The 23,139-nt window shown below is 49.6% G+C and overlaps 1 protein-coding gene across 7 annotated transcripts in view; it reads right to left on the minus strand.

Moving 5' to 3' along the window:
- Window positions 1-23,139, minus strand: part of AGAP1 (ArfGAP with GTPase domain, ankyrin repeat and PH domain 1) — a 570,436-nt gene that overhangs the window by 58,372 nt on the left and 488,925 nt on the right. For all 7 annotated transcript variants that reach the window (XM_088835100.1, XM_088835099.1, XM_088835098.1 and 4 more), the window contains 2 exons: window positions 8,954-9,108; window positions 2,589-2,679 (listed from right to left, as the gene is read on the minus strand). In XM_088835100.1, the coding sequence (XP_088691226.1) occupies window positions 2,589-2,679; window positions 8,954-9,108 (246 nt within the window). The remainder of the gene's footprint in view (window positions 1-2,588; window positions 2,680-8,953; window positions 9,109-23,139) is intronic.

Consider the following 23,139-nt stretch of genomic DNA (forward strand, 5'->3'; position numbering starts at 1 on the left):
CACGTTTGGGTACTTCCGCAGGCCTCCCTGGCGGCTCAGACGGTAAAGAACCTGCCTGCAGTGCAGGAGACCCGGGTTCGACCCCTGGGTTAGGAAGATCCCCTGGAGAAGGAAATGGCAACCCACTCCAGTGTTCTTGCCTGGGAAATCCCATGGACAGAGGAGCTTCGTGGGCTACAGTCCAGGGGTCTGAGAGAGTCAGACACGACTGAACGACTAACATACACAGTGGGCAAACCCCCTGAGCAAGCAGACACACAGGGAAACGAAATGAGGCGTGGCTTGGTATCTCTTGTGGATGGCTGCTGATGCAGGGAAAGAGAAGGAAAGAGAGGGACAGCTGGTCATTCCCAAAGCTACAATGTTCCTAGTAATCTCCTGCCTCCAGCGCACATCAATGTTCTTAGTGGCACGATGGGCGTGCTTGCAAATTTCGCAGACGAAAGAGAGGCATACCACAATGAGAGTCTGACTCTCAGTGATCTTATCTAGGGGGAGCCACCCAAGCAGTTCCCGTTGCTCCCTCCTTCACTGCTGGCGAGATGGCTAGGTTCCTGCTCAGCACCGTCAACCCTGACTCGCAGAATGAATCGGAACAGGCTTTGGGCTGTGACACTGCACCACGAACATCGCGTGGATCCAGGGAACAGCACTGGGATGCCTGGTGTGGAACCGGCTGACGTGGTCAGAAGACTGAGGACTCTGGCTTCATGCTAGAATCACCAGCTGATTTCCAAAGATGGGGCTGACCTTGACAGTCGATGGCTTTCACCACTGACAGAAGCAAATAAGGCTTAAATCATCCAGGAATAATCAATACCTTACTCCAGGTAGACTTGAAGAGTCAACAACAACAACAAAAACCCAGGTAAATGACATCATATTTATCTGGAATCATTCTAGAAATAGCAAATGACTGGGAGGGACTTTATGCTAATTCAACAGAAATCAGCCAGCCATGTATTTAATATTTAACAGAGCAAGGCAGGAAGGGGGTGGAGGAGACCACGTGGTGGCAGGGGAGGGTGGGACATATGAGAAGAGGGGTCTGTGACCAGAGATGGTCTTGGTCGGGGAAAAAGAAACGAATGCCTGAAAAATAATAATAATGATGACACATACGAAACCCAATGGCTTTGCCACTGTGTCACTGCTCACGTCCCTGAGCTCAGTCCCTCAGCCTTCCCGTTGTCTTCTGAGAAAACACAGCAGGCTGACTTAAGAGCTTAGATTAAATCCTGCTCCGTGACTGGCTCTTTCGGTGACCTGGGATGTCTAATTCGTCTCTTCAGACTGTTCCTGTCCCTCGAGGAGTGGCACCCACTGTAGCGCCAACTATTACAGCCACAAGAATTGAGAGAGGCCGTGCCTGGCGGGACTGGACACAGACCTGAGAGAGAACGTGTTTGAGAAACGGTAGCTTAGGATCGCTTTTCTCTCCACAATTGTCAAACGTGGCCTCACTCTCAACCAGCGGGCCCTGGGGCCTCCCCTGAACCAGTCTCCCCTTCGCGCCCCCACCCCGAGCCTGGGCACTCACCCGCCTGGCCCACTCCCAGAAAACTCTCTCACCCTCCAACTGGCCACACACAGTGAAGCCTGTGAGCCATGGAATATTCCCTTTAAAGGGCTCTTCCAGATGGTGGTGGAAACCATCACAGAGATGTCTCCTCATGGAGGTTCTGAGAGGACTCAGATTTTGTGCTTTTAAAGATCTCTGATAAAAACACACTTCAAGTGATGACTTCTCTTCTAACTTCATGGCATGATGCGGCTTGAAAGTAAAAGATAAAAATTCAAACACAAGAAGACGCTTTAAAGAAGTCCTTCTAGGAACGTGCAGTAGGGACCTCTTCTGTCTCCTGGAGGCCACAGACTTGGCCTCACCCTGCTACTCTCAGCTGCCCCACCAGCTGGGGTGGTCTCTCTCCCAGGCCAGCTTTCCCCTTCTCTTTGATGTGTGACAGTCCTGAGTTCTTCCTGTTAAGTCGCCCAAATCCTGCCTGAGCAGCAGCTGCCCTCTCCCTGAACAAACCAGAGCCACCCAGCCATGCATCCGGCTGCCGCCCCGACTCCCAGCGACTCCCTCCCCACCTGCTCCAGTCCAGCCCACGTTCTGCACCAAGTCTGCACGGCATGTCCCCTTGGGTGCTGGATACGGCACAGAATATGGGCGGCTGACCGGAGCCCTAGCGCCGGTGGTGTGACTGTGGCTCGTGGGGTTGCCAAGAGGCACAAGCAGGACTCGTGATAAGCCAGAACGGAAGAGAAGGTGAAGAAGCAACGCACAGGGACAGCTGAGTCACTCTGCCATGTGGCAGAAATCAGCGCGGTGCTGTAAATCGACTACACGTCATACAATTAAAAACGGAGAGAGAGAGACACATGGTGCCATCACAGAGGCTTCTGTGCGGAGGGCACTGTATTAAAGTCCAAACAAAACATTTCAAGGCCTTCCATGCCATTAAATCATGTAATACACCTTACACAGCAGATGACAGACGTGGGTCTGCGGCAGCATGGGCTGCGTCCGACCACCCCACCTCCCCCTGTCCAGGGCGAAGCCTCCCGCCCCTGCGCATACTCACTCTGGGTCTCGCAGTCCACGCAGTGGGAGTTCCCGCGGATGTTCCGTATCGACTGCAAGGCCATGGCCTCACTCTGGCTGGTCAGCCGGGACTGGGCACAGAGGGAGACATATAAATGGAAGGCGTGAGAGCCCTGAGCTACATGCACACGACTGCTAAATGACGCCCGGGATCACACGTGTACGTGCACACGACTGCTAAATGACGCCCGGGATCACACGTGTACGTGCACACGACTGCTAAATAACGCCCGGGATCACACGTGTACGTGCACACGACTGCTAAATGACGCCCGGGATCGCACGTGTACGTGCACACGACTGCTAAATAACGCCCGGGATCACACGTGTACGTGCACACGACTGCTAAATGACACCCGGGATCACACGTGTACGTGCACACGACTGCTAAATGACACCCGGGATCACACGTGTACGTGCACACGACTGCTAAATGACGCCCGGGATCGCACGTGTACGTGCACACGACTGCTAAATGACGCCCGGGATCACACGTGTACGTGCACACGACTGCTAAATGACGCCCGGGATCACACGTGTACGTGCACACGACTGCTAAATAACGCCCGGGATCACACGTGTACGTGCACACGACTGCTAAATGACGCCCGGGATCACACGTGTACGTGCACACGACTGCTAAATGACGCCCGGGATCGCACGTGTACGTGCACACGACTGCTAAATGACGCCCGGGATCACACGTGTACGTGCACACGACTGCTAAATGACGCCCGGGATCGCACGTGTACGTGCACACGACTGCTAAATGACGCCCGGGATCGCACGTGTACGTGCACACGACTGCTAAATGACGCCCGGGATCACACGTGTACGTGCACACGACTGCTAAATGACGCCCGGGATCACACGTGTACGTGCACACGACTGCTAAATGACGCCCGGGATCACACGTGTACGTGCACACGACTGCTAAATGACGCCCGGGATCACACGTGTACGTGCACACGACTGCTAAATGACGCCCGGGATCACACGTGTACGTGCACACGACTGCTAAATGACGCCCGGGATCACACGTGTACGTGCACACGACTGCTAAATGACGCCCGGGATCACACGTGTACGTGCACACGACTGCTAAATAACGCCCGGGATCACACGTGTACGTGCACACGACTGCTAAATGACGCCCGGGATCGCACGTGTACGTGCACACGACTGCTAAATGACGCCCGGGATCGCACGTGTACGTGCACACGACTGCTAAATGACGCCCGGGATCACTGACGGATCGTGAGCAAACACAGCATGAGGTCAGTTTCAATGACTGGTTTCCTCTCTAGACGTCTTTGGGCTTCCCTGGTGGTGCTAGTGGGAAAGACCCTGCTTGCCAATGCAGAAGAGGTAAGAAATGCAGGGGTTTGATCCCTGGGTTGGGAAGATCCCCTGGAGGAGGAAGTGGCAACCCACTCCAGGATTCCTGCCTGGGAGATTCACCGACAGAGGAGTCTGGAGGGCTACAGTTCAAGGGGCTGCAAAGAGTCGGACACTACGGAGCGGCTGAGCCCAGCAGACTAGATGTCTCTGGGATGGAGCCCAGCTGATGGAAAACCTGTCAGGTGGTTCCTCGTCAGGAGACCACGCCCCCATCACACTCTGCGCCTTGGGGACTCACTTCCCATTTCTGGTTCAGCCAGCTGTCACAGCCACAAGGCCCCGCGTGCAGTGGGGGACTGGGGGGGATGGAGGGGACTGTGTGGGTGGCTAGGGGCATTTATGCTTCAACACATCCTTAATCGTCTTTTCTGAGAAAGTCAGAAAGTACAAAGGGGGAAAAGAACAACATAAAATGATAAACTATCATAGTTAGGTTTTGTTAATATTTTGATATCTATTCTAGGTTTTTTTTTGAAAAAATCACATGTATAAGGATCAATTCAGTTCGGTTCAGTTCAGTTGCTCCATCGTGTCCGACTCTTTGCGACCCCATGAATCACAGCACGCCAGGCCTCCCTGTCCATCACCAACTCCTGGAGTTCACTCAAACTCATGTCCATTGAGTCGGTGATGCCATCCAGCCATCTCATTCTCTGTAGTCCCCGTCTCCTCCCACCCCCAATCACTCCCAGCATCAGAGATAGAAGGGCTTAAAAAAAAAACAGCACAGTATGTTACTTTGGAATCTGTCTAATGTCATAGCGTCATCTCTCAATGGCATCACATAACCTCCGGCATCATTTAAATTCATTTACTTATTGATGTGATGGATATCCAGAAGTTTTTTTATATTTTAAAATTTGATTTCGGAAGGTGGCTATTACCTATGTTACTGATTTTCAGTCTTTCGGCACCAAGACTTCTTAGAGAAAGTGTCAAAATAACTCTGGCATCATTTTAAAACGACTGCATAATACTCCACGTATGATGGCTTATTTATGAAGCTTTCTTTGATGGACATCTAGGCTGTTTCCAGCTTTCCTCTACTATCAAGAGTGCTGTGAGGGATATGTTTACTGCTAAAACTTTATACAAATTCATGATCATTTACTAAGGATGAAGTTTTCAAAATAGAGGTGACTGGTAAAAGGATGTACCTTTTAAGGATTTTAAGGCTCATGATGGATACATTTAATACAATGGTCAAAGCCAAATGAATTCCAGAGGACACTTGGAATAAGCTTGATGTTTGTGTAAAAATTATTCATAAATTGAAGCATCGTTATGTCAAATTGTTTGCTGTGAAATAATTGATAGCTGACCACTTAATCACAAAGTACGACTTATTAATTGCTACCATTCAGTTCAGTTCAGTCGCTCAGTCATGTCCGACTCTTTGCGACCCCATGAATCACAGCACGCCAGGCCTCCCTGTCCATCACCAACTCCCAGAGTTCACTCAAACTCATGTCCATTGAGTCGGTGATGCCATCCAGCCATCTCATTCTCTGTCGTCCCCGTCTCCTCCCACCCCCAATCCCTCCCAGCATCAGAGTCTTTTCCAGTGAGTCAACTAGTCGCATGAGGTGGCCAGAGTATTGGAGTTTCAGCTTTAGCATCAGTCCTTCCAATGAACACCCAGGATTGATCTCCTTTAGTATGGACTGTTTGGATCTCCTTGCAGTACAAGGGACTCTCAAGAGTCTTCTCCAGCACTACAGCTCAAAAGCATCAATTCTTCAGCGATCAGCTTTCTTCACAGTCCAACTCTCACATCCATAAATGACCATGGGAAAAACCATAGCCTTGACTAGACGGACCTTGGTTGGCAAAGTAATGTCTCTGCTTTTTAATATGCTATCTAAGTTGGTCATAACTTTCCTTCCAAGGAGTAAGCATCTTCTAATTTCATGGCTGCAATCAGCATCCCCAGTGATTTTGGAGCCCCAAAAATAAAGTCTGACACCGTTTCCACTGTTTCCCCATCTATTTCCCATGAAGTGATGGGACCAGATGCCATGATCTTTGTTTTCTGAATGTTGAGCTTAAAGCCAAACTTTTCACTCTCCTCTTTCACTTTCATCAAGAGGCCTTTGAGTTCCTCTTCACTTTCTGCCATAAGGGTAGTGTCATCTGCATATCTGAGGTTATTGATATTTCTCCCGGCAATCTTGATTCCAGCTTGTGCTTCTTCCAGCCCAGCGTTCCTCATGATGTACTCTGCATATAAATTAAATAAGCAGGGTGACAATATACAGCCTTGACATACTCCTTTTTCTATTTGGAACCAGTCTGTTGTTCGATGTCCAGTTCTAACTGTTGCTTCCTGACCTGCATACAGGTTTCTCAAGAGGCAGGTCAGGTGGTCTGGTATGCCCATCTCTTTCAGAATGTTCCACAGTTTATTGTGATCCACACAGTCAAAGGCTTTGGCATAGTCAATGAAGCAGAAATAGATGTTTTTCTGGAACGCTCTTGCTTTCTCCATGATCCAGCGGATGTTGACAATTTGATCTCTGGTTCCTCTGCCTTTTCTAAAACCTGCTTGAACATCTGGGAGTTCATAGTTCACATATTGCTGAAGCCTAGCTTGGAGAAATTTGAGCATGACTTTACTAGCGTGTGAGATGAGTGCAATTGTGCGGTAGTTTGAGCATTCTTTGGCATTGCCTTTCTTTGGGATTGGAATGAAGACTGACCTTTTCCAGTCCTGTGGCCACTGCTGAGTTTTCCAAATTGGCTGGCATATTGAGTGCAGCACTTTCACAGCATCATCTTTCAGGATTTGAAATAGCTCAACTGGAATTCCATCACCTCCACTAGCTTTGTTCGTCGTGATGCTCTCTAAGGCCCACTTGACTTCACATTCCAAGATGTCTGGTTCCAGGTGAGTGATCATGCCATCGTGATTATCTTTGTCGTGAAGATCTTTTTTGTACAGTTCTTCTGTGTATTCTTGCCACCTCTTCTTAATATCTTCTGCTTCTGTTAGGTCCATACCATTTCTGCCCTTTATCGAGCCCATCTTTGCATGAAATGTTCCCTTGATATCACTAATTTTCTTGAAGAGATCTCTTGTTTTTCCTATTCTGTTGTTTTCCTCTATTTCTTTGCATTGATCGCTGAGGAAGGCTACAGAAGCATAATACATCATTAGGGTTTTATTCCCTTTGCTTAGATGCCCAAATATTCAAAGTGTGTTGAACAATTTCTGTTGGCATTTGGAGTATGCGTGTGCGTGTGTGTGGCTGCCTCTGTCTACCTTTATAATCTCTTGGATTGCCATCAACTGCTTATCCACAGGCAGCTAGAATACTGCACAGCCCATTCTTTTCCCCTCCAGCTGTTCACTGTGGATATTATTTCCATGCCGTACGCCTGCACACCGGTCAGCACATGCTCAGGTGAACGGGTACGAGTCTGCCTTCCTCTGTGCTCAGCGAGTCCTCCTTCCAGGAGCGGCGCCTGCCTGAGGGCACGCGTCCAGGGACAGAGAAAGGGCAGCATCTTAAGGCTGGTGTTTGCATCAGGCCCAAAGGTGATGCCGGCCGTGTCCACAGAGCAGGGAGCTGGGAGAAGGAAGGGCATGAAGCGGAAGAGCCCGACGCTGTCCTCCACCTTCCTGAGCCCGATCACCTGGCATGGATTCAGAGTCCGACTTGAGATACTGTGGTTTTATGCAAAATTTGGAGACGCGTTTTGTCTGTTCAGCCAATTCCTGTTCTGAAACCGGGTTCCTGAGCTTTGTGGGTGACACGTGTCTTTGGTTCCCGTCGACAGGAGACTCAGAAGCATCCTGAGTTTGCTTCAGAAGCCACATCTGTGGCCGGGACTTAAGTAAAGCCAAGGTGCTCAGAAATGAAAGGCCCCGACTCTCCCCACTGTGGGTATAAAACTTCTTTTAAAAAGAGAGGCAAATTACATTATAATAATAATGACTGTAGTCTGGTTTACCCTGGTTAAAGAGGGTAATAAAAATAGATACTCCATCTTTCTGAAAGACAGACTCCCTTCTTAATGACAAAGCTGAACATAAATCATTGGCAGAAATTTCTTTATAAATGGTTACAAATGAAATTGCAGGTTGAGAGGCCATGCACTTTCTCCTGGTTTCTAGTTGTTCACAGTCTAAAAAATAAAAATGCTCTCTAAGACGTTAGTGTCCCAGAGAAGGGGTTTAAAATTTCCAAGCATAAAAATAATGATTTTTGAAGGAATACGCTGATTGGAAAAAGGAAACGAGAAAAATGACCTTTGTATAAGGACTATTATGGGGCAGTAATTCAGAAAATGCAGGTTAAAATCTATTTCTCCTGGCTAAACAAACAGAAGAATTAACTCTAATTGAATAAAGATACATAACCAGGCTTTATCAATGGAATTTAGAAAATGGACATTTTATCTTCCCTGAACTCCGCACACTCACATACATGCATGTCTTTTCATCAAAGACAGTACCAAGGGACAGTTTCCTGACTTGACCTGGATTTGAATTGCGGGGGGGGCATTTGTGAGAACGGAACAGGGCTTCTTTTTGAACCAGCACTTCTTTTCCTGAAGGTATTCTGCCTAAAAACAACAAAAACGGATGTGGACACATAAGCCACGAGGATCCAAAAGATTCCATTCTCTACCATCAAAGGTCAATACTTCACATTCGGGATGACTTTGAGAGAGAAAAAGACTTAAAACAGGATACTCTGCCATCAGGTTGAGCTAAGACACTAACATATGTTTCAGGATATGCATCGACACAATGTTTCATTATCTTCTTGATCGTTTCCCTTTCTGCTTGGAGAAAGTGAATGTTTTGTGCCCGTCTCACAGCGTCACAGGATGCGCCCCCTCCACCGACGCGTCTGTTTCCCTTTCAGGATCAGTGGCTCCTGATTTGGGGGTGTGTGGCGGGTTTGGGGGCCTGGGGGAGGCTGCTCCGTGTCTTACCTTGTTCTTGCTGCTCTCGCACGACTGCAAGCTGGCGAGGATTTGGCTCTCAATGGCCTGGACCCACGCGTCTCGCTCCTCGTAGCTGGTGGCTTCAAAGTGCCACGTCTGGCCAGTGAGGGACACAATGATAAACTCAAAGTTTTCTTCTTGCTCTGAAACACAGAAGAGTGGTGGGGATGAAGAGCTTAGCTTTCATGAGACTGAGGCCCCTCTGCCAAGCCCCCGGTCATGAAAGGGCCTTTGGGTTCAATCGCGCCTGCATGGGGCCGCGGGTGCACACAGGACTGGCTGCCCCGCCGCGGAGATCTGAACCCGCATACCTCCAAACACTCCAGATTCGGTTCCTAAAGCCAGCGTGGCTTAGCTGGGTTTCAATCAATGCTCAGGGGAGGAGGAAAAAGGAAAACCAGCATGTGATGTCAGCGCCTCTGTGCTGGGCACAGATGAAGCGACTCAGGGATATTGTATTGTCACTGGTGTTCTTGATATCGTAAGTCGGTGCTGGGCTCTGAAATTGACAGCAGGCTGAAAATCAAGTGAACCCTGCTCATCTCAGGGTGCAATTTAATTTCTTTATAAGCACCTGGCCCCGATCCACAGATAACACCAGAGCAAAGAGGGAGGCCTCGAGGGCGCCTGTCATTTTAGGGCAGAAGACCAGGTACAGTGGCGAGACTCAGTCTGAAGAGCGAGCAAAATACCAGGTGATCTGAAGGGGCACCTTGTGGACCAGGAAGAGGGGCCCCGAGGTTCAGAATCCCGCCCCGCCGCCTGCCCCGCCGGAGTCTGGACGAGCTCTCTACCCGTCCTAGGCTTGTTTCCGCCCCCTCACAAGGGGGGCGACCCACCTTCTTCAGCGCATTTCCTGCCAGCTAAGTGATGTGCACAGCTCAGGCCCACAGGGGTCTGGGCCACGGGACTGCCCCCGTGGGTGCCGGTGCATGCTCTCTGCTCTCATCTACCCTCCTGCCTCAGACACAAAACAAAAGGCAGAGGAGGTGCCGTGTGCAGACGGCACAGGCAGCTGCAGGGAACCGTGAAGATGTTTGCACGTGGACTTCCAGGCACCACGTCTCAGACAATGGGTAGTGTCCCATCACTGGCTGCTGGATGGCGCGGTGTCACCATCTCCCAGGCGAGCGATCGTTATCAATAACGCGAATGACCCAGCGCCTACCTGGCGGACTGCTGCTGGTCTGTTGCCTCTGTCACCCACACGTGGCCATTCTTTCTGCTCACACCTGACAAACCTCCGTCTGCCATGCGGCTGGCTCCTTCAGCCTGTGTCCCAGGCACCCCTCATGGCCTCTGTCCTCTGACCTCTGAGGGATCCACACTGCCCGGGCTGGCCACGCCCCTTCCCAAGGCCCCGCCTCACTGGGAGCCCATCAGCCTCTGAGACAAGGATGCTCCCTCGGCCTCCGAAGCACCTGCAACCACCTGCAGGCCCCTCTCCACCTCCCCTTTGGTCTCAGAAGAGAAGCAGCTCTTACTCCTGTGACCGAGAGACCCTCTCACCCGACCTCACTGATCCCGGGCAGGTGGGGACCAAACGCTCGTGTCTGTGCCGGCCACACCATACCTGAGGCCAGGGCACTGCTCCCCTAAACAAACACCGACCGCCATGGAAACAGGCCTGCGCCACCTTTCATGGAGTCTTTATATATTCTGATGAAAACAGTATCACGTTCTACGCAACATCAGCATCGGTGCTCCTCCAGAGTTTAACCTGCTGGTGGGGGAGGCCTCAGTCCGCGGATCCTGCTCTGAGCAGCTGGTGAAGGTGGGTCAGGGCCTCTCCCAGTCACATTTCTCCAACAAGAGGACCCAAGACTCCCATCAGGTTCTCACATGTCTGTGACCCTCCCTCCCGGCAACTGTTCAAGCTCCTGTGACGAGGGTGCTTTGTGGTGGTGTGGAAAGCGCTGGGAGAAAAGGAGCAGGTTGCAGGCCCACCCCCTGAAAGGGGCCAAACTGGGCATCATGTGGAGCAGATTGACTGCTCGGTGAAGGGGCTGAACAAGAGGGTCCATGAAGCGGGAGGGGAAGGGCGGCTGGGATGCAACGGGACACCCGGAGCTGGGAGAACTCTCTTCCAAGAGCCAGAGTAGAATCAAGGTATTTTCATATAAAAATGGAAAGAGTCAATGACCGAGCGCCCTTCCCTAATGGAACTGTAGAATTCGGAAGATTCTACAAAGAAGGTTTGAGCCAGATGGGTTGGTGAGCAAATGCATAGATACATATGCAGATACAGCTAAACAAAAATTATACCAAATGCTAATTCTCTTATCATGGCTAATTTGGGGAAGTACCCAATTCTAGAGAAAGTAAAGTGGAGATGGGGACCCAGGAGTGAAAATGCCCTAGGATTTTGCATTGTTACCCAGGAGAGTTAAGGACTAATTTTAGACCTCGGTAAATTAGATACACATGAGAAAATCCCAGGGTTCACCTCTATGAGAAAAGAAGTAGTATGTATGACTCCCTAACAAAGAAGACGGAAATTTAAAATATGATTAAAATCTTTTATCAAACTAGGAATAGAAGGGAATCCTTTTTCTGGACAAAAAGTAGCTATGCAAACCCAAAGAACATTATTCTTAAGGATGAAATGTTAGAAGCAATCATCTCACATCAGTTAAAGGAAACCCAAGGAATCTACAAATGATGAGAAGTAATACTCGCAGTTAGTAAATGGGCAAGATAGAGGACCAATATAATGAGACGTTCATTACATTTCTGTATACAAGGATCTAACAGAAATCACATTTAGATGCACCTGTTTATAAATTCATTTCTTTTCATCTGTGAGGGGAGGGAAAGATACAAAGAAATGTGAATGAGCCAAACAGTTCCCTCAAAGTCACAATATGGAGGGTGACTTGGGACCTGTAGTCAGTGGTAACTGGTGGGAAAGAGGGCGGGACACCACATTTAAGGTGATGAACTAACTCAAGAGCGTGCGTGGCCAGAGAGGTTGCACTCGTCTCTGGCAGATGAAACCCTGGGTAGCCCACTAATGATAATGTAACACCAGAGAGGCTCAAAAGAGCAAATGGAAGCAGGCGTCCCGTGCCCCAACCTGGCTGACAGCAGTTCATGAGAAAAGGCTGGGACTGGAAAGATGAGCCACAGGAACATGCCTGGATGACCCTGGAAAGCAAAGCCACGTTTCACGTCATAATTAAGAACCCACTGTGCAAACACCCCAAACTCGATTCATCTGACACAGTGTCCTTTCGAGAGGGGGTGTCCAGTGGGGTGGCCGTCAAGCCAGAAAGGCACATGATTAATTATACGAACCATGAACACAGGACTCAGCACCCACAGTCCCAATACTTCTGTGACTGAGAGCTGCAGCCATAAGCAGTGGTGGCTGTGACTGTCCGTGAGCGCGTTGTGCTTCTAGGGTGTGAAGCGTGTTCTTGGGCCCTGAGCTCTCAGCCACGGGCAGGTATGAGTCGGGACTTGTGGTCACCGCATTTCACTTCATAGTAGCTCACTAGGCAGTGAAACGCTGACCAAACGTTCTTAGGTGAATTTTTTCTTGTTTTAACCGAATGGTTTGGCCTCATCCTGGAGAGACAAAGGGATGCTCCTTTAAGTCTTGTCCATGGCGGATCAGGCCACAGCTCTGGAATAAAGGCGTCTTGGGTGGTGCCTGTGTTGCTGGGCTGGCCTCTCCCCAGTGGGCCACACTCAGGGGCTCCTTGCTGAGCTGTGGATGTGGACATCTGGGCTACCTGCAGGACGGGGCCCAACTCAGCATGGAGAAGACACGGAGGAGGACGAGATGGACCACCCCCCATGCTGTCTCAGTGCAGCGGCAGCCCGGCCTTCTTCTGGATTTCAGGCCCTGGCGAAGATGTCTTTATACAGAGTCAGTCAGCTAGGCAACCTTACTTCCTGAGGAAGGGGTGAAATCCGTGCACGAAGTTTAGGTGCAATCACTACGCCAGCAGCATCCATGGACCCCAGCGTATGCTGACAGCTTCGTGTGTTTCCCTGGATACTGCTGGCACGTGGCTGTTTTTCTTTTTGAGGGAGGTTAATATGTTGAAAGTTGCTCAGTCGTGTCTAACTCTTTGCGATCCTATGGACTGCAGCCCGCCAGGCTCCTCTGTCCATGGAATTCTCCAGGCCAGAATACTGGAGTGGGTGGCCAATTCTTTCTCCAGGGGATCTTCCCGACCCAGCAATCAAGCCGGGGTCTCCTGCATTGCAGGTGAATTCTTTATCGCCTGAGCTACCATAGAAGCCCAATATGTTAACTTCCCTGATGAAGCAGTGGTAAAGAATTCACTGGTCAATGCAGGAGATGTGGGTTCAATTCCTGGGTCGTTAAGATCCCCTGGAGAAATAAATGGCAACAACCCACTCCAGTATTCTTGCCTGGGAAATCCCATGGATAGAGGAGCCTGACGGGCTACAGTCCATGAGGCTGAAAATGGGTTGGACACGACTTAGTGACTAAACAACAACAATAATATGTTAACACAGATACAGTTAGAGTTTTCAGAACTGAATTATATCTGCATTGTGACTTTCCTTTGCCTCCTAAGATTAAAAAAAATTAAGAAAAAGGATTATAGAACAGTTACATTATAGAAGTTACAGTTACATACATGCTACATATGACTTCCATGAAAAAATACTTGTTTCTCTGTAGTGAATCTACCGCATGGAATAATAAATATGAAAATAATTCTACTGGGCTCCAAGTTTGTGTCAGGAACAACGCTAGGACTTTCTTGGCATCATCTCATTTACTCTGATTACTTTCTTCTCTCAAGGTGGCCGGCACAGCTTTGTTTCTTAAGAACAAACAAACATCAAAAAAAATTTCTCCTAGGGTATCCAGTGGGAGGTGGAGGGGTCTCTGCACTTTCAACTGAATTTTTCTGTTATTTCCCCCTCACTCCTGATATCAGAACAAGGTAATGAACTCTTTTAAAGGTAATTTCCCCAGAAACTCCTAATCACTAGTGTTATATTTCTCTTTTTGTGTTTTAAAATTATTATTATATTTAAAATGTTTTGGCTGCACTGCTTGGCATGCGGGATCCCAGTTCTCCCCTACCCACACTGGGATCGAACCTGTGTCCTCGTTTTGGAAGGCCGAAGTCTCAACTACTGGACCACCAGTTCATTCCCAGTGTCATATTTCTTTTTAACTCATCACATCTGGAGAATGCTGGGGACACATGGCTGTGGATGTGGCAGTCATCAGCTGGGGATGTTCCAGCTGCCATCTTCCTGCATATCCCACCCTGTAGCCAGCGATCGGTCCACACAGGGAGGAGGGACACACCCACGGACACCAGGACAGTCAGAGTCAGGGATACCTGTGGTCTCTCGGGTCTGTCCTAGTGGGGACACATCAACCTAGTGCTCTTACCCAAGTCGGGGCCAAAGCACTCCTTCCTTCTCATCTGGGACCTGACCAGACACAGCCCACTGTTTCCAGCCCATTCACGGGCAGGAAACCCTCTGCCATCGAGGCCACTACCTGTGGACAGGTGAGAACGCTGCTGACCAGCAGAGGGAAGCAGGAGTGGGATGGACCCAATGCCTGCCAGATCCCCAGGTCCCTGCAGCCAGCTCCAGTCACCTGTCCTACAACTGGTTTGGACAAGTTAATCCATTCTCCTCCCTCCCCTTTTTCTTCCTGCCTAAATCCATTTAAATTTTCATCACTTCCAAATCCGGTCCTGATGAATCCAATGGAGAAAAGATCTGTCCCTAATGGGAGCCTCTGGGCTGCTGCCTGGTCATATCTTCTTAGGTCAACACATGGTAAACCTCTAAATTTAGCCCTAGATTTAGTCCTGGCTTGTATTTCTATACCATGGAGCTGACACTCATTAAGTAAACGGTAGATCTGGGGACCTAAACACGAAAAATTATCCCTTTGTCTGTGTGGACAGGATACTCACAAGCTCCTCCCCACGTTCAAATAGGACTTCTATTAGGTGACACAGCCCTATTCCAACCACCAGTGGACCAGAAGGATCCCCTCACATCCTTGAAGCGACTCTGGGATGCTACTTTAGTATTTGCAACCAGATAAAAAAATAAAAATAAACATAATTGTTGGTGAGAGACCAGTGAGTCAGAAAGACAGGGCGCTCCTCTCCAACGTCACCCTCATTTAAAAGGTGAGGAGTGAGAAGGCTGAAGTTCTCAGTGGCTGGGTTTCAAGCATTTTCATTTCTCTACTACAAACTGCCTCTCCGTGACCATTACGGCGGCTTATATTTAATTCATTCTGTAAATACAGAATTCAGCCTGTAGAAATTCCTGATGACATCTAACGGACAGGTTGTTTCTCAGCCTTAGATACACAAGTGATCATGAAAATTCAACCCCCCCCTTCCCTTGGTCATGAAAAAAAAATCAAAGCCCGCCACACCCAGAGCCCGCAAAGAAAGAATGGTGTTGTGTCACAGTGTGACATTCCAGGGCTTAGCGCTTTCATAAAGTTCTGTGATTAGGCTCATAGGGATTTAAACAGTTTTCCGTGTTTAACGGTTAGCTGTGGAAAGTCCACTATAATAGTATTTTAGCACCATGAACCTGTCGAAACCAACCTGCCCAATTATTCCAAACGACATTAATAACACCGGATATTACACTAATTGCGTCCAGTTTCCATGCAGACGAGGTCCCGTGGGGCTCATTTCGCCTCCTAAGGGGAAAGCAACTCAGCCATCAGACTGATTTCACAAGAAATCCCTCCTCATTACACAAGTCCGGGCTGTCAAACTTTTTTTTTTTTTAAAGGTTAATGGGCCAATCAGTCATCAATTATTTTTGCGGAGTCTTAGTAGACAAAGGGTTAAAGGGCTAAAGGCAGCTGCAACTGATTTCCATTTGGAGGTTGTTTTCAACAGGGCACACCTGACGAGGATGCCTTTTGGGGAGTGGGTGGAAGGCGAGACAGACGGAGGTGTACCTCCTGTCTTGAGGGGCGGGAGATCCGTCTTGAGCTGCCCACTAGGAGAACGAGGACCCCGTGCTTCTGCGGAGGCTGAGAGGGTCGGGACCCTCCTGCTGTCGGATGCACAGCGGCTTAGCAGGGCCTGCGAGATGCAGGTGTACTGTGTATGGTGATGCTGAATAGATCGGTTTCTCTTCTGCGTTTGCAAGGACTCAAGGTGTCCGCAGACATCACTCATTCCACACTCCTCGTTCGCCAGGTGAGGAATCTGGTCCGTGTTCGCCAGCTCCCCTACAAACCTGGGACCTAGACCCTGATGTCCATTTCTATGCATAAGGCTAAGCGTCCTACTGGATACAGTTAACGACAAATACATGATGAAAACCTGCTATTTTAATGGTGCAGAGTTGACAGCGTCCAGGATGGAGGGACCACGTGTCTTTGGTAGAGGTGGCCAAAGAGTCGAGGTGCCACCAACTCCAGAGGCTTTTCGACGGTCACCCTTTCAAAGTGCCCCGACCATCGTGTAACCGAGGCTCATGGGGAAACTGCTGTCCTCTGCGCTTGTGACGTCTGTTGGCAGAATTGGGACTTTCGTGTTAGGGTTCAGCACGGCACTCTGATGACTGTGTTAACAGCAACGCAGGCACTCTTTCTCCTGCAGATTCTGCAGCGGGTTTCTCCCTGCTCCTTCTCCCTCCTTTTAACTTTCTGTTTTGGGGTAGGGCCGATTAGCAATGTTGTGAGAGCTTCAGGTGCACAGCCAAGGGATTCCGCCGTACACATCTCCCTGTTTCTGCCTGAACCTCCGCATTGTCTTTTCTTTGCATCCTTCAGGTCGTGGGCTCCCACTTTCGGGGTCCTCTCTCCCAGAACGCCCTTCTCCCTTCCTGTCCCGCCATGCCCTAACTAGGAGTCTTGAGCTGCCCACTTCACCCAGCTGGTCTCAGCTCTGTGGTCCCAGAAGGAAAGGGACGGACTATGGTGACAAAGGCATGATGTGCCTTCCAGACCTTCATCACTAACCCCAAACAGCCTGATGGAGCCTCAGAGTCCTTCCCAGTCCAGTTCTCCAGGCTGGTGTTGTTCAGTCGCTCAGTCGTGTCTGACTCTTTGTGACCCCAAGGACTGCAGCGCACCAGGCTTCCCCGTGCTTCACTACCTGCCGGAGTTTGCTCCAACTTGTGTCCATCGCGTCAGTGATGCCATCCAACCATCTCATCCTCTGTCGTCCCCTTCTCCTCCTGCCTTCAATCTTTCCCAGCATCAGGGTCTTTGTCAATGAGTCAGCTCTTTGCATCAGGTGACCAAAGTACTCGAAGCTTCAGCATCAGTCCTTCCAATGAATACTCAGGGTTGATTTCCTTTAGGGTGGGCTGGTTGGATCTCCTTGCTGTCCAAGGGACTCTCAACAGTCTTCTCCAACACCACAATTCAAAAACATCAATCCTTCTGTGCTCAGCCTTCTTTATGGTCCAACTCTCACATCTGTATGTGACTACTGGAAAAGCTGTAGCTTTGACTATATGGACCTTTGTCAGCAAAATTCTCCAGGTAGCCATTATTATTCATCTAAGTTGGAAACCAAGATGGAACGCATTTGCTAGTCTGCCCCGTTCCTAGGTCCCACACAATCTGTACCCTTGGAGACTACGCCAGGCTTGGTCAAACACAGCCTCAGGCTTTTATGCTAATTTTGAGGAGTCCTACGATTTGTAAAATAGTTCAATACTTCTGCTTTCAAAGCGTATATTCAATAAGCATGTGGTTTAGATATTTTACCCAACTATGATGAAAACGACCCACGTTTATTAGCCCAAACCCACCATAACATTGAAAGTCAGTTTCTATTTATTTTCAGTTTTTTGTAAGAAGAGATAAATGTGAAGAATACGGTGTCTGGGATTGTGCAGACCCAAGACCTATAGCAAAAAAAAAATTAGTTAAAAAAAATGCCCTCTTCCACTTAAGAAGCTGCTCATTTTAAACAAAAAGAAAAAAAAATCATTAGTCTTTATAGACACACGCAGGCCATGGTTCTCCGGTAAATATTGTTGCAAGCTCTCAGCTTGGTAAATATATTTGTTTAGCCCAGAGTCTGACTGAGGTGTTGTACTGTGGCTTAATTTAGGACAAGAGCAGAATTCATGTCGTGAAAAAGCAAGACCCCAGAGGGAGGTCACAGAGTTAGGACTGTTTACTGCTCCGCGTTATCACAGGAAGATCCTCATGAAACACAGAGAAAGTTTCGATTTCCCCAGCACATTAGTCAGAGGTGCAAGGGCAGCCGGAGAGCCAGGCCATGAGACAGCTGTTGCTCCTGAAACCGTTGGGGGCCACGCACGACTTCTGAATTACGGCAAGTGATTGGATCCCCAAATGAAACCATCTCAGGAGGCAGAAGGTGGCTGTGTTAACACACTGCCTGGCACCCACTCAGGCCCAGGCACCCCGGGAATACTCAAGGCCCCAGCTTTCGGTTTAGAAATAGGGAACTCAGAGACCCCTGGTGTCATTTACCTGGTTACTAAGCGATGCTCACCACGTGTTACTCATTCTAACTTAACATTCATCACTTTTCAGAGGTCCCCTGCTTTCCGAATCTACTGGGACATGGGGCCCAGGGCGAGAACAAGGACACGCCAACCGGCAGGTTCCAGAACCTTCCATGCTGCCCCCACCTGCAGCTCTTCTCTCCCGGCTGCAGCTCAGCACAGGGATGATTATCAATCTCACCTTCTTTGAAATGCTGAGGGCTGGAAAAAGCTTGCAATCTTGCTTCTCTCCCCAGAAAGTCAAATCCTGGAGCAAGCTCCCGCAAAAGGGCTTCCTAAATCTGGATTTATCTGCATGAGATCTTGGCTGTTCGTGGTTGAAGAGGGCGGGCTTTGGTCAATCCTGCCCTGTACGGACACATTCCACAGGCCTAAAACGTCTGCGCTTCGTGCAGCGTGTTCCCAGAGGTGGTTTTCTATGACGTAAGCCTTTATGACAGTTTCACAGCAACCAGAGTGTACCCAGTTCCACAGTCAGGGCTTCGTCTACCTCTCTCAATTTCTTCTTCAGCTGCCCTTTGACGCAGGTTTTACAGTCTCCATTTTGGAGAAAGAAAACTAAGCAGGGGAGGAGAGGCCCAGCAGCCCCAGGAATTCAGGGAGCTGGGGCGTGGCAGAGCTGGGATTGGACGGAGGCATGTTGGACTCAGGAGCCCAGTTTCTACATCTGATGGGTCTTTGGAGGATGAGGGTACAGTGGAACTGGGAGAGCCAGAGAAACGCGTCTGGGAAAAGGAAGTTTGACTTTTAAAATTCCCTCTTACACTTTCAGGGGCAACACTTTCTGCTGAATTTCAGCTCCCTGCTGTGCAGATGATGCTCAATCTTCTGAATTTCTTTGAGCGTGTCCGTGGTGTTTCTGACACCAGGAGTGGTGGTAGTGGTGAGTGTGGGCGCCGCATTACCTGTCTCTGGACACATGACCTCACCGACTGTCTCCACTTTACAGATGGGGACACCGAGGTGCAGAGAGGGTGTGCGGATGGCCCCAGCTTTGAGCTAAGAAGTAGGGATACAAGAACTGGACTGGGACTAGCTGCTTAAGATAGTTTGATGTTTTCTGATCAGGAACCAGGCTTTGACGACAAGTACGTGAATGACTTATGGTGAAGAAGAGCCTGGCTGTAGTGTGGAAGGCAGCCTCAGACGGTGGCCCCGCACAGGTCAACACGCACACGGGGCTTGGGGAAGGTCACTGGGGCATAAGGTTTGCTGGGGTGGGGTGGGGGTGGTCACAGGACAGGATGCCAGAAAATCTGAGTCCTCAGCCCTGGGGCCCATCACGGCTCCGGACTCCCGAGTCCAATGTGGCCTCAGTCTCCTCTCAACCTCCAGGCCACCAAATCCTGGTTGGAAATTCTCCTTTCTCACCCTGCCTCAGGGTCTCTGTCTGACCCTCCCTGGGCTGACTGTCAGCCTGGCCCTCCATCTGCCTGGGGTCCAGCTCTGGGCACCTGCACCGTCCGTGGGACCTTGACAGGTGGGAGCACGTGCACATCACCTGTAATTGAACAAGACATGGATGAGGTGGGCATCTCAGATCTGTGCCTGAGGACTCCAGAGGGTGGAGGGGACATTGCAGAGTTAGGCCGGCCACAGACTGGCCTGCTTGTGTCTGCTCCTAGAAGAGGGACACTCTTGGCCGTCCACTGGAGGAAGGGGGTGTGAGCATGACCGGGGCCTGAGGGACCAACCAGAATGAGACTCGTGTTTCTCCACAATGGGGCCTGTGTGGAACCACGGTGCCTGGCACCTCCGAGTTCCCCCATCTGGCCTTTGCACTGTGGCCAAGGACCCAGACGGGCATCACACGCCTGCCTCTGGGGCAAGTTCCAGATCCACAGACACGGAGTGTACACCAGGGGTGGGCCGGCACTTCGGGCTGTACTGAACCCAGCTGGCAGTCGACTGACACGGCCTGTCCCAGGCATATGACGTGGGTGGGCCTGACGCCCCCGGAAACGCTCCTCGATCCCCGATGCATCTCTTCTGTACCCATTTACACTTCACCGTGTGCCTTCTTCTTAGGAGCAGGGAGAGATGAAAACTCCCAGGAGAGTCCATGCTTGACCCACCGCACAGTGGGTGATGGTCCGACCCACCCCAGCGGTGCAAGGAACGTGAGGCCTGAGCACACGCACATGGGTTCCGCGTCATCCCGCCAGGGTGATGCTGCTCACAGACCACGCAGCCGGCTGCCCGGCCATGCGTCCACTTCTGCTCAGGTCTCTCTTTCCAGAAACATGTTTCCCTTGGAGTTGAGCATTCCCAAGTCCAGCCTCACCCACCGGACTTCAGATATGTTTTCCCCTTGGCTTAACAGGCAGCTACGAAGTGAAGAATCGCATCACAAACCTTCCATCCCACCTCGCACACAGGCTTCTGAGGTGGAAAAATTAAAGTTGCTTTCTTGTTGAAGGAATTTAAATTTCACCAACTTTGGGAAAGAACTGAGTTTTTATAAAGTAAACGGAGGTTTAAAAATTAGGGCAATATAATAATACGAACAAGTTTTCCAGCTTGGTTTCAGAGATAATTAGTCCCAGTGGACAGAAAAAAAAGTGGAAGAGAACATATTTTTGTTTGTTTTCTAATCCTGTCCATGTGTGTCCCTAATTAGTTCTGTTTATTTTCATCCACTCCTGACCTTCATCCTTGACTCTTTCCACAAGAACCCAGGAGAAGGGTCACGGAGCTGAGAGATCCAGGCACATGGCCTGTCTCTGGAACATGGCCAGCTCCCGGTCCTGCAGAAAACCATCTGACTCGTTTAAACTCCCACCTGTAACGAAGTACCTACCTGGCAGCGAAGATTCAATGAGAAGACCTAGCCCTGGGGCCAGAAGAATGAAGATGAGCGAGAAAGGGCTTTGGAGCGAGCTTTCATTTTGAGATTTCAAATGAACCTTTCCATCAGGTTCATTTCTTGGTCTTGCCCGTCTGTCACCAGCCTGAGTCCTGGGGTGAGCCCCACCATGTCTGGGCTGTTCTCTCTGGGGCTGGATGGAGCGGTGTGGAAAAGCTCCTTGGACAGGGCCTGCCCACCACCCCCGAAACTCAAGTTCTAACTCCCTCTACAGGAAACTCTGGTGTCAACAGTATTTTGTGGATACCTCTGAACAAACTGGAGAAGGCAATGGCAACCCACTCCAGTACTCTTGCCTGGAAAATCCCATGGACGGAGGAGCCTGGTAGGCTGCAGTCCACGGGGTCACGAAGAGTTGGACACGACTGAGCGACTTCACTTTTCACTTTCATGCATTGGAGAAGGAAATGGCAACCCACTCCAGTGTTCTTGCCTGGAGAATCCCAGGGATGGGGGAGCCTGGTGGGCTGCCGTCTATGGGGTCGCACCGAGTCGGACACGACTGAAATGACTTAGCAGCAGCAGCTGAACAAATTACTCAAGCGAACCAGTTTAAAAAACATTCCATTCAGGTTATCTTTAGGGGAACACTCAAGGACTCAGGTTACCACAAAAGTTAGTATGTTTGAAACATGACTTTTCATGAAGGATCAATTTATAGACAGAAAATAGGCGGTGATACCATGTAGCAAAAGATGAGAAATCAGAAAGGCGTTCCAGTATTTTCATACAGTTACAAGAATTCAGTACTGTCATCTTAAAAGCTGTATGACATGAAACGTGGTACATACAGATAACAGTCTCGAAAGAAAGGCAAAGTAAACGAAGAATGGTCACGTCGCTCACGTGAAGATTGGTAAACGTAACCGCGTGCTGAACAGCAAAGAAGGCAAGCGTGACAGAGAACTGGCCACTGTTTACTCCGGCATCGGCAGGACTGCCTGGAGTACTGGCAGCTGACGGGACCCTGAGTGCACTGCACCGCTGCTGTAGTTACCGATTGCAGAGAGCAGAGAGCATCACGGTACCGCCTCACCCAGCAGTGCTGGGCCGGGCGGACTGTGCAGGTTACCTGGTTGGTCAAGGCTGAGAAGGTCCCACTTCTGCAAATCGGCACACCTGTCGTGGGACACTTTCCTGAAGACCCCATCAGCAAGTCTCGGGGGTGGGAGGACTGTCTGCCTGACTCCTCCCCCGACCCAGTTTTGTATACAACCACAGGTAAAACCAGACCTCACAAATATTGCTTAAAGGCTGGAGGTCAATAAACAAATTTGTTGTAACAAATGTGCACACACAAGAAAAACACATCTGATAGGGACAGAGGAAGAGAGATGATCATGAACCCTACACCGAAAAACTAACATTAAAACATAGAGAATGAGGACACGCAATACCCTTAAAAGACGGCAGAAAACGATACTGCAAGGGACTGCTTCTAAGCGTCTACTATTTTTCTCTCATTTTTGTCTCTCTTGAAAGAAAATACCAAGGTTTGGGGGTGGGGTCAAGCTCCTCTGGTACCTTAACAGACGACAGTTTCCCCTTGAGGAATGAAAAAAAAAAAAAGATTATGATTAAAACAATAGGTCTTTAACAAGCCATCATGAAAATGTAATTTTGTTTTTCAGACTCCTATTTTTTTTTTCCTGGCCGAGAGCTGGGCTTTGGGTGGCGAGACAGGAGTAATTGTGAAAGAAAGGAAAAAACGATGGTGATATAAATCAGCAAAGGTTAATGATCGGGATGTGAAGAGGGGGACTTGTTTACAGAAATAGCGTGCAATTTAAAATTTACAAGAGATTTAATGCCACTGCTT

The sequence above is a fragment of the Moschus berezovskii genome, chromosome 4 (assembly GCF_049115385.1).
Source record: "Moschus berezovskii isolate FMDL1 chromosome 4, NW_MosBer_1.0, whole genome shotgun sequence".
NCBI classification, from domain to species: domain Eukaryota; kingdom Metazoa; phylum Chordata; class Mammalia; order Artiodactyla; family Moschidae; genus Moschus; species Moschus berezovskii.